The sequence below is a fragment of the Trichomonas vaginalis genome, chromosome IV (assembly GCF_026262505.1).
Source record: "Trichomonas vaginalis G3 chromosome IV, whole genome shotgun sequence".
In the NCBI taxonomy this organism is placed as follows: Eukaryota; Parabasalia; order Trichomonadida; family Trichomonadidae; genus Trichomonas; species Trichomonas vaginalis.
In genome coordinates this window covers 11,375,874-11,391,633 of record NC_067206.1, presented here as the reverse complement: position 1 = coordinate 11,391,633, position 15,760 = coordinate 11,375,874, and the positions used below count along the sequence as shown (strand labels likewise).

General features: G+C 32.4%; 2 protein-coding genes across 2 annotated transcripts; both read left to right on the top strand.

The window, feature by feature from the left end:
• Positions 1 to 6,353: 6,353 nt before the first annotated feature.
• TVAGG3_0071680 (uncharacterized protein) lies at positions 6,354 to 6,590 on the top strand (the record flags this gene model as incomplete). The annotated part of the gene is made up of 1 exon (XM_051221742.1): positions 6,354 to 6,590. One exon carries the CDS (start codon positions 6,354 to 6,356, stop codon positions 6,588 to 6,590), a length of 237 nt encoding a protein of 78 aa, XP_051106728.1.
• Positions 6,591 to 6,754: 164 nt separating this feature from the next.
• TVAGG3_0071670 (uncharacterized protein) lies at positions 6,755 to 7,075 on the top strand (the record flags this gene model as incomplete). Its single annotated transcript, XM_051221741.1, has 1 exon — positions 6,755 to 7,075. One exon carries the CDS (start codon positions 6,755 to 6,757, stop codon positions 7,073 to 7,075), a length of 321 nt encoding a protein of 106 aa, XP_051106727.1.
• Positions 7,076 to 15,760: the final 8,685 nt, after the last annotated feature.

Here is a 15,760-nt window from a genome sequence, read left to right as displayed (position 1 = left end):
GTTTACGATGAAGTCATGACAAAGCATTTACGATGAAGTCATGACAAAACATATACGATGAAATACTTGTAAATGAAGCTTTATAAAGTATGATTGGAATTTATTTTGCATTAATCCTGCTGTGTTGTCAAAATGTCATGTTGTCATCATTTTTAAAAGAAGTTAAATAACCTGGTAGCACATGGTAACATGGTAACACCATCAGTTATTCAAAAATAATTCATGAGTGCCTTCCTCCTTTCGTACCTGTTGTCAAAATGTCATGTTGTCAGTAATTTTAAGAGAAGTTAAATAACCTGGTAGCACATGGTAACATGGTAACACTGAAAACATTTACGTTTAAGTTCGACAAAGCATTTACGATGAAGTTTTGACAAAACATTTACGACGAAGTCTTGACAAAACATTTACGAAGAAGTCATGACAAAGCATATACGATGAAGTTTTGACAAAACATTTACGAAGAAGTCATGACAAAACATATACGTTTAAGTTCGATGAAATCATGACAAAGCGTTTACGTTTAAGTTCGACAAAGCATTTACGAAGAAGTTTTGACAAAGCATTTACGTTTAAGTTCGATGAAGTCATGACAAAGCATTTACGAAGAAGTTTATACAAAACATTTACGAAGAAGTCATGACAAACATTATTTTTGGTGTAAATTCACGAGAAAGCTAAAGCAATCTGAGCCGCTAAGCGGCGAGGATGAAAAAAGAGGTGAAAAAACAGGTGAGATCTCACCTCTTCACCTAAACATTATTTTTGGGTCATTTACACTCATTACGATGAAATCATGACAAAGTGTTTACGTTTAAGTTTTGACAAAGTGTTTACGTTTAGTTTACGATGAAATCATGACAAAGCATTTACGATGAAATCATGACAAAGCATTTATGTTTAGTTTCGATGAAGTCATGACAAAGCATTTACGAAGAAGTTTTGACAAAGTCATGACAAATCATTTACGAAGAAATCTTGACAAAACATATACGACAAAGTCTTGACAAAACGTATACCATGAAATCATGACAAAGTGTTTACGTTTAAGTTCGATGAAGCATTTACGAAGAAGTTTTGACAAAGTCATGACAAATCATTTACGAAGAACTTATGACAAAGTCATGACAAATCATTTACGATGAAACCTTGACAAAATCATGACAAAACATTTACGAAGAACTTATGACAAAGCATATGCGAAGAAATCTTGACAAAACATATACGAAGAAGTTCGATGAAATCTTGACAAAACATTTACGATGAAATCATGACAAATCATTTACGATGAAATCTTGACAAAACATATACGATGAAATCTTGACAAATCATTTACGATGAAACCTTGACAAAGTCATGACAAAGCATTTACGATGAAGTTATGACAAATCATTTACGAAGAAGTTATGACAAAGTCATTTACGATGAAACCTTGACAAAGTCATGACAAAGCATTTACGATGAAGTCTTGACAAAACATTTACGATGAAGTTATGACAAATCATTTACGAAGAAGTCATGACAAAGCATTTACGATGAAGTCTTGACAAAGTCTTGACAAAACATTTACGATGAAGTCTTGACAAAATATATACGAAGAAGTCTTGACAAAACATTTACGAAGAAGTCATGACAAAGCATTTACGATGAAGTCTTGACAAAGTCTTGACAAAACATTTACGAAGAAGTCATGACAAAACATTTACGATGAAGTCTTGACAAAACATTTACGATGAAGTCTTGACAAAACATTTACGATGAAGTTTTGTCATTTGTGCTGAGGTTAGTACTTGTCGTTAGTGTTGGAGTTTGTGTTTGTTGTTAGTGAGAGAATAAATTAAATCATGAACTTTGCCATGGTCTCTGTCCCTAGTAGTTTTCATTAAGTTCTGGAAATAATGAAAGTCATAAACTTTGCCATGGTCCTCTGTCCTAGTAGTTTTCATTAAGTTCTGGAAATAATGAAAGTCATAAACTCCATTCTGTCTACATTAGAGATGATGAGCATGCAGATGAACATAACGAAAGTTAGTGAGTTGCCACGAGTTATGAATAAAATATTGGTATATTAGATGAGATAGCTGATGAAACAGATGAAGATAAATTAAATCTTGGACTTTGCCACACTCTGTCCCTAGTTCCTCAAAATCCTTGACAACGTTGCTTAGAAATTTTGGTTCAAAACCTCATCTGATTTTAATCTGTTATGCTACCTGTTAAGTTTCGCGAGATTATAAATGTCATGGAGTTATATAAAAAGGAGGGACAGCTAGGGACACTGGAAGTACTTGTAAGGCTATCTGTTAAGATTGCATGAAATACTAAAAAGTCATGAAATCCATTATCGCTGTGCTAGCTTCACCTTAGAGTAAAATGACAAATAAAGTCACTGAAGCAATGAAACAAAAGTTTTTGGTAGAATACATTAAATCAGGAACTATTCCAGAAGGTTTTACATTCATACTATGAAGGATGGTAGAGTTCAGTTTAGAAAGATAAAGCAACCATTAGATAAAGAAGGAATTTTAGAAAGATTAAACTTCATGAGGACAACATTGCTGAACTTTAAGAAGAAGTTAGAGAGTTGGATAAAGGAAGAGAGTTATAAAGCAATGAATTCAACAGGGTGAAAAAAAATGTGAAAAAAAGTGAGATCTCACCACTTCACCTAAATTTATTTTTGTGCTATGTTTTCATACGTGTGGGAGTGGTGATATCATTAATTTTTAAGTTTATTTTTTATTTTATTTTTAAGTTTATTTTTATATAAATGACGAAAACTATTGAGATAACAAACTACAACGGTCATGAGTTCAAGAATTTGTTCTCGTTCCTCGTGAAAATACATTCTATCAGATACGAGGGAGAAAGGGTAAAGTTAGTTTGAGCGTTTATGACTACAAGCATAATGGAAAGTTTATACAAGCATATGATACAAACGGTAAGCGTGTTTCATTAGCTTTGTCAAAAACTTACAGGTATAAACTATGACAGTGATTTTGACCTATATGAAGAAGAAAGTGAGTCAGAAGATTATGAGTGTTATATGAAGCACAGCAATGGGAGGAGTTGCAATACTTTTGTAAGTTGAGAACGTTTATTTTTTTACATTAGTGAGGTGAAGTGGTTGACGCTTTGTAAATATTTTAAGGTTAAGTTAGTGTTGTCGTTTGTGTTGTAAAATATACGTTAATGGTTTTGTAAAGTGTCAAACCATTATCTTGGGTAAGGTGGAACGCAGTGCCACCATAACCAAGATAACCATACTAACTACATTTACGATGAAGTCATGACAAAACATTTACGATGAAATCATGACAAAGCATATACGAAGAAGTCATGACAAAACATTTACGATGAAATCATGACAAAGCATTTACGATGAAGTCATGACAAAAATTTACGATGAAATCATGACAAAGCATTTATGTTTAGTTTCGATGAAGTGTTTACGAAGAAGTTTTGACAAAGCATTTACGAAGAAATCATGACAAAACATATACGATGAAATCATGACAAAAACATATACGTTTAAGTTCGATGAAGTTTTGACAAAACATATACGATGAAGTTTTGACAAAGTGTTTACGTTTATGTTTGACAAAGTGTTTACGATGAAATCATGACAAAACATATACGACGAAGTTTTGACAAAGTGTTTACGAAGAAGTTTCGACAAAACATTTACGATGAAGTTTTGACAAAGTGTTTACGATGAAATCATGACAAAGCATTTTACGATGAAATCATAACAAAACATTTACGATGAAGTCATGACAAAGCATTTACGATGAAATCATGACAAAACATTATACGAAGAAGTCATGACAAAACATTTACGATGAAATCATGACAAAGCATTTATGTTTAGTTTCGATGAAGTCATGACAAATCATTTACGATGAAATCATGACAAAGCATTTACGATGAAATCAAACAAAACATTTACGTTTAGTTTACGATGAAGTCATGACAAATATTTACGATGAAATCATAACAAACATTTACGTTTAGTTTACGATGAAGTCATGACAAAGCATTTACGATGAAGTCATGACAAAACATATACGATGAAATACTTGTAAATGAAGCTTTATAAAGTATGATTGGAATTTATTTTGTGCATTAATCCTGCTGTTTGTCAAAATGTCATGTTGTGTCATTTTTAAAAGAAGTTAAATAACCTGGTAGCACATGGTAACATGGTAACACCATCAGTTATTCAAAAATAATTCATGAGTGCCTTCCTCCTTGTACCTGTTGTCAAAATGTCATGTTGTCAGTAATTTTAAGAGAAGTTAAATAACCTGGTAGCACATGTAACATGGTAACACTGAAAACATTTACGTTTAAGTTCGACAAAGCTTTACGATGAAGTTTTGACAAAACATTTACGACGAAGTCTTGACAAAACATTTACGAAGAAGTCATGACAAAGCATATACGATGAAGTTTTGACAAAACATTTACGAAGAAGTCATGACAAAACATATACGTTTAAGTTCGATGAAATCATGACAAAGCGTTTACGTTTAAGTTCGACAAAGCATTTACGAAGAAGTTTTGACAAAGCATTTACGTTTAAGTTCGATGAAGTCATGACAAAGCATTTACGAAGAAGTTTATACAAAACATTTACGAAGAAGTCATGACAAAACATTATTTTTGGTGTAAATTCACGAGAGAAGCTAAAGCAATCTGAGCCGCTAAGCGGCGAGGATGAAAAAAGAGGTGAAAAAACAGGTGAGATCTCACCTCTTCACCTAAACATTATTTTTGGGTCATTTACACTCATTACGATGAAATCATGACAAAGTGTTTACGTTTAAGTTTTGACAAAGTGTTTACGTTTAGTTTACGATGAAATCATGACAAAGCATTTACGATGAAATCAGACAAAGCATTTATGTTTAGTTTCGATTGAAGTCATGACAAAGCATTTACGAAGAAGTTTTGACAAAGTCATGACAAATCATTTACGAAGAAATCTTGACAAAACATATACGACAAAGTCTTGACAAAACGTATACCATGAAATCATGACAAAGTGTTTACGTTTAAGTTCGATGAAGCATTTACGAAGAAGTTTTGACAAAGTCATACAATCATTTACGAAGAACTTATGACAAAGTCATGACAAATCATTTACGATGAAACCTTGACAAAATCATGACAAAAACATTTACGAAGAACTTATGACAAAGCATATGCGAAGAAATCTTGACAAAACATATACGAAGAAGTTCGATGAAATCTTGACAAAACATTTACGATGAAATCATGACAAATCATTTACGATGAAATCTTGACAAAACATATACGATGAAATCTCTTGACAAATCATTTACGATGAAACCTTGACAAAGTCATGACAAAGCATTTACGATGAAGTTATGACAAATCATTTACGAAGAAGTTATGACAAAGTTCATTTACGATGAAACCTTGACAAAGTCATGACAAAGCATTTAACGATGAAGTCTTGACAAAACATTTACGATGAAGTTATGACAAATCATTTACGAAGAAGTCATGACAAAGCATTTACGATGAAGTCTTGACAAAGTCTTGACAAAACAACGATGAAAGTCTTGACAAAATATATACGAAGAAGTCTTGACAAAACATTTACGAAGAATCATGACAAAGCATTTACGATGAAGTCTTGACAAAGTCTTGACAAAACATTTACGAAGAGTCATGACAAAACATTTACGATGAAGTCTTGACAAAACATTTACGATGAAGTCTTGACAAAACATTTACGATGAAGTTTTGTCATTTGTGCTGAGGTAGTACTTGTCGTTAGTGTTGGAGTTTGTGTTTGTTGTTAGTGAGAGAATAAATTAAATCATGAACTTTGCCATGGTCTCTGTCCCTAGTAGTTTTCATTAAGTTCTGGAAATAATGAAAGTCATAAACTTTGCCATGGTCTCTGTCCCTAGTAGTTTTCATTATCTCACAGAGTTAATGAAAGTCATACTTTCTATCAGATGAAGCATGCAGATGAACATAACGAAAGTTAGTGAGTTTGCCACGAGTTATGAATAAAATATTGGTATATTAGATGAGATAGCTGATGAAACAGATGAAGATAAATTAAATCTTGGACTTTGCCACACTCTGTCCCTAGTTCCTCAAAATCCTTGACAACGTTGCTTAGAAATTTTGGTTCAAAACCTCATCTGATTTTAATCTGTTATGCTACCTGTTAAGTTTCGCGAGATTATAAATGTCATGGAGTTATATAAAAAGGAGGGACAAGTACTTGTAAGGCTATCTGTTAAGATTGCATGAAATACTAAAAAGTCATGAAATCCATTATCGCTGTGCTAGCTTCACCTTAGAGTAAAATGACAAATAAAGTCACTGAAGCAATGAAACAAAAGTTTTTGGTAGAATACATTAAATCAGGAACTATTCCAGAAGGTTTTTACATTCATACTATGAAGGATGGTAGAGTTCAGTTTAGAAAGATAAAGCAACCATTAGATAAAGAAGGAATTTTGAGAAAGATTAAACTTCATGAGGACAACATTGCTGAACTTAAGAAGAAGTTAGAAGAGTTGGATAAAGGAAGAGAGTTATAAAGCAATGAATTCAACAGGGTGAAAAAACATGTGAAAAAAGAGGTGAGATCTCACCACTTCACCTAAATTTATTTTTGTGCTATGTTTTCATACGTGTGGGAGTGGTGATATCATTAATTTTTAAGTTTATTTTTTATTTTATTTTTAAGTTTATTTTTATATAAATGACGAAAACTATTGAGATAACAAACTACAACGGTCATGAGTTCAAGAATTTGTTCTTCGTTCCTCGTGAAAATACATTCTATCAGATACGAGGGAGAAAGGGTAAAGTTAGTTTGAGCGTTTATGACTACAAGCATAATGGAAAGTTTATACAAGCATATGATACAAACGGTAAGCGTGTTTCATTAGCTTTGTCAAAACTTACAGGTATAAACTATGACAGTGATTTTGACCTATATGAAGAAGAAAGTGAGTCAGAAGATTATGAGCTGTTATATGAAGCACAGCAATGGGAGGAGTTGCAATACTTTTGTAAGTGAGAACGTTTATTTTTTTACATTAGTGAGGTGAAGTGGTTGACGGCCTTGTAAATATTTAAGGTTAAGTTAGTGTTGTCGTTTGTGTTGTAAAATATACGTTAATGGTTTTGTAAAGTGTCAAACCATTATCTTGGGTAAGGTGGAACGCAGTGCCACCATAACCAAGATAACCATACTAACTACATTTACGATGAAGTCATGACAAAACATTTACGATGAAATCATGACAAAGCATATACGAAGAAGTCATGACAAAACATTTACGATGAAATCATGACAAAGCATTTACGATGAAGTCATGACAAAACATTTACGATGAAATCATGACAAAGCATTTATGTTTAGTTTCGATGAAGTGTTTACGAAGAAGTTTTGACAAAGCATTTACGAAGAAATCATGACAAAACATATACGATGAAATCATGACAAAACATATACGTTTAAGTTCGATGAAGTTTTGACAAAACATATACGATGAAGTTTTGACAAAGTGTTTACGTTTATGTTTGACAAAGTGTTTACGATGAAATCATGACAAAACATATACGACGAAGTTTTGACAAAGTGTTTACGATGAAATCATGACAAAGCATATACGAAGAAGTCATGACAAAACATTTACGATGAAATCATGACAAAGCATTTACGATGAAATCATAACAAAACATTTACGATGAAGTCATGACAAAGCATTTACGATGAAATCATGACAAAACATATACGAAGAAGTCATGACAAAACATTTACGATGAAATCATGACAAAGCATTTATGTTTAGTTTCGATGAAGTCATGACAAATCATTTACGATGAAATCATGACAAAGCATTTACGATGAAATCATAACAAAACATTTACGTTTAGTTTACGATGAAGTCATGACAAATATTTACGATGAAATCATAACAAAACATTTACGTTTAGTTTACGATGAAGTCATGACAAAGCATTTACGATGAAGTCATGACAAAACATATACGATGAAATACTTGTAAATGAAGCTTTATAAAGTATGATTGGAATTTATTTTTGCATTAATCCTGCTGTGTTGTCAAAATGTCATGTTGTCATCATTTTTAAAAGAAGTTAAATAACCTGGTAGCACATGGTAACATGGTAACACCATCAGTTATTCAAAAATAATTCATGAGTGCCTTCCTCCTTTCGTACCTGTTGTCAAAATGTCATGTTGTCAGTAATTTTAAGAGAAGTTAAATAACCTGGTAGCACATGGTAACATGGTAACACTGAAAACATTTACGTTTAAGTTCGACAAAGCATTTACGATGAAGTTTTGACAAAACATTTACGACGAAGTCTTGACAAAACATTTACGAAGAAGTCATGACAAAGCATATACGATGAAGTTTTGACAAAACATTTACGAAGAAGTCATGACAAAACATATACGTTTAAGTTCGATGAAATCATGACAAAGCGTTTACGTTTAAGTTCGACAAAGCATTTACGAAGAAGTTTTGACAAAGCATTTACGTTTAAGTTCGATGAAGTCATGACAAAGCATTTACGAAGAAGTTTATACAAAACATTTACGAAGAAGTCATGACAAAACATTATTTTTGGTGTAAATTCACGAGAAAGCTAAAGCAATCTGAGCCGCTAAGCGGCGAGGATGAAAAAAGAGGTGAAAAAACAGGTGAGATCTCACCTCTTCACCTAAACATTATTTTTGGGTCATTTACACTCATTACGATGAAATCATGACAAAGTGTTTACGTTTAAGTTTTGACAAAGTGTTTACGTTTAGTTTACGATGAAATCATGACAAAGCATTTACGATGAAATCATGACAAAGCATTTATGTTTAGTTTCGATGAAGTCATGACAAAGCATTTACGAAGAAGTTTTGACAAAGTCATGACAAATCATTTACGAAGAAATCTTGACAAAACATATACGACAAAGTCTTGACAAAACGTATACCATGAAATCATGACAAAGTGTTTACGTTTAAGTTCGATGAAGCATTTACGAAGAAGTTTTGACAAAGTCATGACAAATCATTTACGAAGAACTTATGACAAAGTCATGACAAATCATTTACGATGAAACCTTGACAAAATCATGACAAAACATTTACGAAGAACTTATGACAAAGCATATGCGAAGAAATCTTGACAAAACATATACGAAGAAGTTCGATGAAATCTTGACAAAACATTTACGATGAAATCATGACAAATCATTTACGATGAAATCTTGACAAAACATATACGATGAAATCTTGACAAATCATTTACGATGAAACCTTGACAAAGTCATGACAAAGCATTTACGATGAAGTTATACAAATCATTTACGAAGAAGTTATGACAAAGTCATTACGATGAAACCTTGACAAAGTCATGACAAAAGCATTTACGATGAAGTCTTGACAAAACATTTACGATGAAGTTATGACAAATCATTTACGAAGAAGTCATGACAAAGCATTTACGATGAAGTCTTGACAAAGTCTTGACAAACATTTACGATGAAGTCTTGACAAAATATATACGAAGAAGTCTTGACAAACATTTACGAAGAAGTCATGACAAAGCATTTACGATGAAGTCTTGACAAAGTCTTGACAAAACATTTACGAAGAAGTCATGACAAAACATTTACGATGAAGTCTTGACAAAACATTTACGATGAAGTCTTGACAAAACATTTACGATGAAGTTTTGTCATTTGTGCTGAGGTTAGTACTTGTCGTTAGTGTTGGAGTTTGTGTTGTTTGTTAGTGAGAGAATAAATTAAATCATGAACTTTGGCCATGGTCTCTGTCCCTAGTAGTTTTCAATTAAGTTCTGGAAATAATGAAAGTCATAAACTTTGCCATGGTCTCTGTCCCTAGTAGTTTTCATTATCTCACAGAGTTAATGAAAGTCATACTTTCTATCAGATGAAGCATGCAGATGAACATAACGAAAGTTAGTGAGTTTTGCCACGAGTTATGAATAAAATATTGGTATATTAGATGAGATAGCTGATGAAACAGAATGAAGATAATTAAATCTTGGACTTTGCCACACTCTGTCCCTAGTTCCTCAAAATCCTTGACAACGTTGCTTAGAAATTTTGGTTCAAAACCTCATCTGATTTTAATCTGTTATGCTACCTGTTAAGTTTCGCGAGATTATAAATGTCATGGAGTTATATAAAAAGGAGGGACAGCTAGGGACACTGGAAGTACTTGTAAGGCTATCTGTTAAGATTGCATGAAATACTAAAAAGTCATGAAATCCATTATCGCTGTGCTAGCTTCACCTTAGAGTAAAATGACAAATAAAGTCACTGAAGCAATGAAACAAAAGTTTTTGGTAGAATACATTAAATCAGGAACTATTCCAGAAGGTTTTTACATTCATACTATGAAGGATGGTAGAGTTCAGTTTAGAAAGATAAAGCAACCATTAGATAAAGAAGGAATTTTGAGAAAGATTAAACTTCATGAGGACAACATTGCTGAACTTAAGAAGAAGTTAAAGAGTTGGATAAAGGAAGAGAGTTATAAAGCAATGAATTCAACAGGGTGAAAAAACATGTGAAAAAAGAGGTGAGATCTCACCACTTCACCTAAATTTATTTTTGTGCTATGTTTTCATACGTGTGGGAGTGGTGATATCATTAATTTTTAAGTTTATTTTTTATTTTATTTTTAAGTTTATTTTTATATAAATGACGAAAACTATTGAGATAACAAACTACAACGGTCATGAGTTCAAGAATTTGTTCTTCGTTCCTCGTGAAAATACATTCTATCAGATACGAGGGAGAAAGGGTAAAGTTAGTTTGAGCGTTATGACTACAAGCTAATGGAAAGTTTATACAAGCATATGATACAAACGGTAAGCGTGTTTCATTAGCTTGTCAAAACTTACAGGTATAAAATATGACAGTGATTTTGACCTATATGAAGAAGAAAGTGAGTCAGAAGATTATGAGCTGTTATATGAAGCACAGCAATGGGAGGAGTTGCAATACTTTTGTAAGTGAGAACGTTTATTTTTTTACATTAGTGAGGTGAAGTGGTTGACGGCTTTGTAAATATTTAAGGTTAAGTTAGTGTTGTCGTTTGTGTTGTAAAATATACGTTAATGGTTTTGTAAAGTGTCAAACCATTATCTTGGGTAAGGTGGAACGCAGTTGCCACCATAACCAAGATAACCATACTAACTACATTTACGATGAAGTCATGACAAAACATTTACGATGAATCATGAACAAAGATATACGAGAAGTCATGACAAAATTTACGATGAAATCATGACAAGCATTTACGATGAAATCATAACAAAACATTTACGATGAAGTCATGACAAAGCATTTACGATGAATCATGACAAACATATACGAAGAAGTCATGACAAAACATTTACGATGAAATCATGACAAAGCTTTATGTTTAGTTTCGATGAAGTCATGACAAATCATTTACGATGAATCATGACAAAGCTATTACGATGAAATCATAACAAAACATTTACGTTTATTTACGATGAAGTCATGACAAATATTTACGATGAAATCATAACAAAACATTTACGTTTAGTTTACGATGAAGTCATGACAAAGCATTTACGATGAAGTCATGACAAACATATACATGAAATACTTGTAAATGAAGCTTTATAAAGTATGATTGGAATTTATTTTTGCATTAATCCCGTGTTGTCAAAATGTCATGTTGTCATCATTTTTAAAAGAAGTTAAATAACTGTAGCACATGGTAACATGGTAACACCATCAGTTATTCAAAAATAATTCATAGTGCCTTCCTCCTTTCGTACCTGTTGTCAAATGTCATGTTGTCAGTAATTTTAAGAGAAGTTAAATAACCTGGTAGCACATGGTAACATGGTAACACTGAAAACATTTACGTTTAAGTTCGACAAAGCATTTACGATAAGTTTACAAACATTTACGACGAAGTCTGACAAAACATTTACGAAGAAGTCATGACAAAGCATATACGATGAAGTTTTGACAAAACATTTACGAAGAAGTCATGACAAAACATATACGTTTAAGTTCGATGAAATCATGACAAAGCGTTACGTTTAAGTTCGACAAAGCATTTACGAAGAAGTTTTGACAAAGCATTTACGTTTAAGTCGATGAAGTCATGACAAAGCATTTACGAAGAAGTTTATAACAAAACATTTACGAAGAAGTCATGACAAAACATTATTTTTGGTGTAAATTCACGAAAGCTAAAGCAATCTGAGCCGCTAAGCGGCGAGGATGAAAAAAGAGGTGAAAAAACAGGTGAGATCTCACCTCTTCACCTAAACATTATTTTTGGGTCATTTACACTCATTACGATGAAATCATGACAAAGTGTTTACGTTTAAGTTTTGACAAAGTGTTTACGTTTAGTTTACGATGAAATCATGACAAAGCATTTACGATGAAATCATGACAAAGCATTATGTTTTAGTTTCGATGAAGTCATGACAAAGCATTTACGAAAGAAGTTTTGACAAAGTCCATGACAAATCATTTACGAAGAAATCTTGACAAAACATATACGACAAAGTCTTGACAAACGTATACCATGAAATCATGACAAAGTGTTTACGTTTAAGTTCGATGAAGCATTTACGAAGAAGTTTTGACAAAGTCATGACAAATCATTTACGAAGAACTTATGACAAAGTCATGACAAATCATTTACGATGAAACTTGACAAATCATGACAAACACATTTACGAAGAACTTATGACAAGCATATGCGAAGAAATCTTGACAAAACATATACGAAGAAGTTCGATGAAATCTTGACAAAACATTTACGATGAAATCATGACAATAGATGAATCTTGACAAACATATACGATGAATCTTGACAAATCATTTACGATGAAACCTTGACAAAGTCATGACAAAGCATTTACGATGAAGTTATGACAAATCATTTACGAAGAAGTTATGACAAAGTCATTTACGATGAAACCTTGACAAAGTCATGACAAAGCATTTACGATGAAGTCTTGACAACATTTACGATGAAGTTGACAAATCATTTACGAAGAAGTCATGACAAAGCATTTACGATGAAGTCTTGACAAAGTCTTGACAAACATTTACGATGAAGTCTTGACAAAATATATACGAAGAAGTCTTGACAAAACATTTACGAAGAAGTCATGACAAAGCATCTTGACAAAGTCTTGACAAAACATTTACGAAGAAGTCATGACAAACATTTACGATGAAGTCTTGACAAAACATTTACGATGAAGTCTTGACAAAACATTTACGATGAAGTTTTGTCATTTGTGCTGAGGTTAGTACTTGTCGTTAGTGTTGGAGTTTGTGTTTGTTGTTAGTGAGAGAATAAATTAAATCATGAACTTTGCCATGGTCTCTGTCCTAGTAGTTTTCATTAAGTTCTGGAAATAATGAAGTCATAAACTTTGCCATGGTCTCTGTCCCTAGTAGTTTTCATTATCTCACAGAGTTAATGAAAGTCATACTTTCTATCAGATGAAGCATGCAGATGAACATAACGAAAGTTAGTGAGTTTGCCACGAGTTATGAATAAAATATTGGTATATTAGATGAGATAGCTGATGAAACAGATGAAGATAAATTAAATCTTGGACTTTGCCACACTCTGTCCCTAGTTCCTCAAAATCCTTGACAACGTTGCTTAGAAATTTTGGTTCAAAACCTCATCTGATTTTAATCTGTTATGCTACCTGTTAAGTTTCGCGAGATTATAAATGTCATGGAGTTATATAAAAGGAGGGACAGCTAGGGACACTGGAAGTACTTGTAAGGCTATCTGTTAAGATTGCATGAAATACTAAAAAGTCATGAAATCCATTATCGCTGTGCTAGCTTCACCTTAGAGTAAAATGACAAATAAAGTCACTGAAGCAATGAAACAAAAGTTTTTGGTAGAATACATTAAATCAGGAACTATTCCAGAAGGTTTTTACATTCATACTATGAAGGATGGTAGAGTTCAGTTTAGAAAGATAAAGCAACCATTAGATAAAGAAGGAATTTTGAGAAAGATTAAACTTCATGAGGACAACATTGCTGAACTTAAGAAGAAGTTAGAAGAGTTGGAATAAAGGAAGAGAGTTATAAAGCAATGAATTCAACAGGGTGAAAAAACATGTGAAAAAGAGGTGAGATCTCACCACTTCACCTAAATTTATTTTTGTGCTATGTTTTCATACGTGTGGGAGTGGTGATATCATTAATTTTTAAGTTTATTTTTTATTTTATTTTTAAGTTTATTTTTATATAAATGACGAAAACTATTGAGATAACAAACACAACGGTCATGAGTTCAAGAATTTGTTCTTCGTTCCTCGTGAAAATACATTCTATCAGATACGAGGGAGAAAGGGTAAGTTAGTTTGAGCGTTTATGACTACAAGCATAATGGAAAGTTTATACAAGCATATGATACAAACGGTAAGCGTGTTTCATTAGCTTTGTCAAAACTTACAGGTATAAACTATGACAGTGATTTTGACCTATATGAAGAAGAAAGTGAGTCAGAAGATTATGAGCTGTTATATGAAGCACAGCAATGGGAGGAGTTGCAATACTTTTGTAAGTGAGAACGTTTATTTTTTTACATTAGTGAGGTGAAGTGGTTGACGGCTTTGTAAATATTTAAGGTTAAGTTAGTGTTGTCGTTTGTGTTGTAAAATATACGTTAATGGTTTTGTAAAGTGTCAAACCATTATCTTGGGTAAGGTGGAACGCAGTGCCACCATAACCAAGATAACCATACTAACTACATTTACGATGAAGTCATGACAAAACATTTACGATGAAATCATGACAAAGCATATACGAAGAAGTCATGACAAAACATTTACGATGAAATCATGACAAAGCATTTACGATGAAATCATAACAAAACATTTACGATGAAGTCATGACAAAGCATTTACGATGAAATCATGACAAAACATATACGAAGAAGTCATGACAAAACATTTACGATGAAATCATGACAAAGCATTTATGTTTAGTTTCGATGAAGTCATGACAAATCATTTACGATGAAATCATGACAAAGTATTTACGATGAAATCATAACAAAACATTTACGTTTAGTTTACGATGAAGTCATGACAAATATTTACGATGAAATCATAACAAAACATTTACGTTTAGTTTACGATGAAGTCATGACAAAGCATTTACGATGAAGTCATGACAAAACATATACGATGAAATACTTGTAAATGAAGCTTTATAAAGTATGATTGGAATTTATTTTTGCATTAATCCTGCTGTGTTGTCAAAATGTCATGTTGTCATCATTTTTAAAAGAAGTTAAATAACCTGGTAGCACATGGTAACATGGTAACACCATCAGTTATTCAAAAATAATTCATAAGTGCCTTCCTCCTTTCGTACCTGTTGTCAAAATGTCATGTTGTCAGTAATTTTAAGAGAAGTTAAATAACCTGGTAGCACATGGTAACATGGTAACACTGAAAACATTTACGTTTAAGTTCGACAAAGCATTTACGATGAAGTTTTGACAAAACATTTACGACGAAGTCTTGACAAAACATTTACGAAGAAGTCATGACAAAGCATATACGATGAAGTTTTGACAAAACATTTACGAAGAAGTCATGACAAAACATATACGTTTAAGTTCGATGAAATCATGACAAAGCGTTTACGTTTAAGTTCG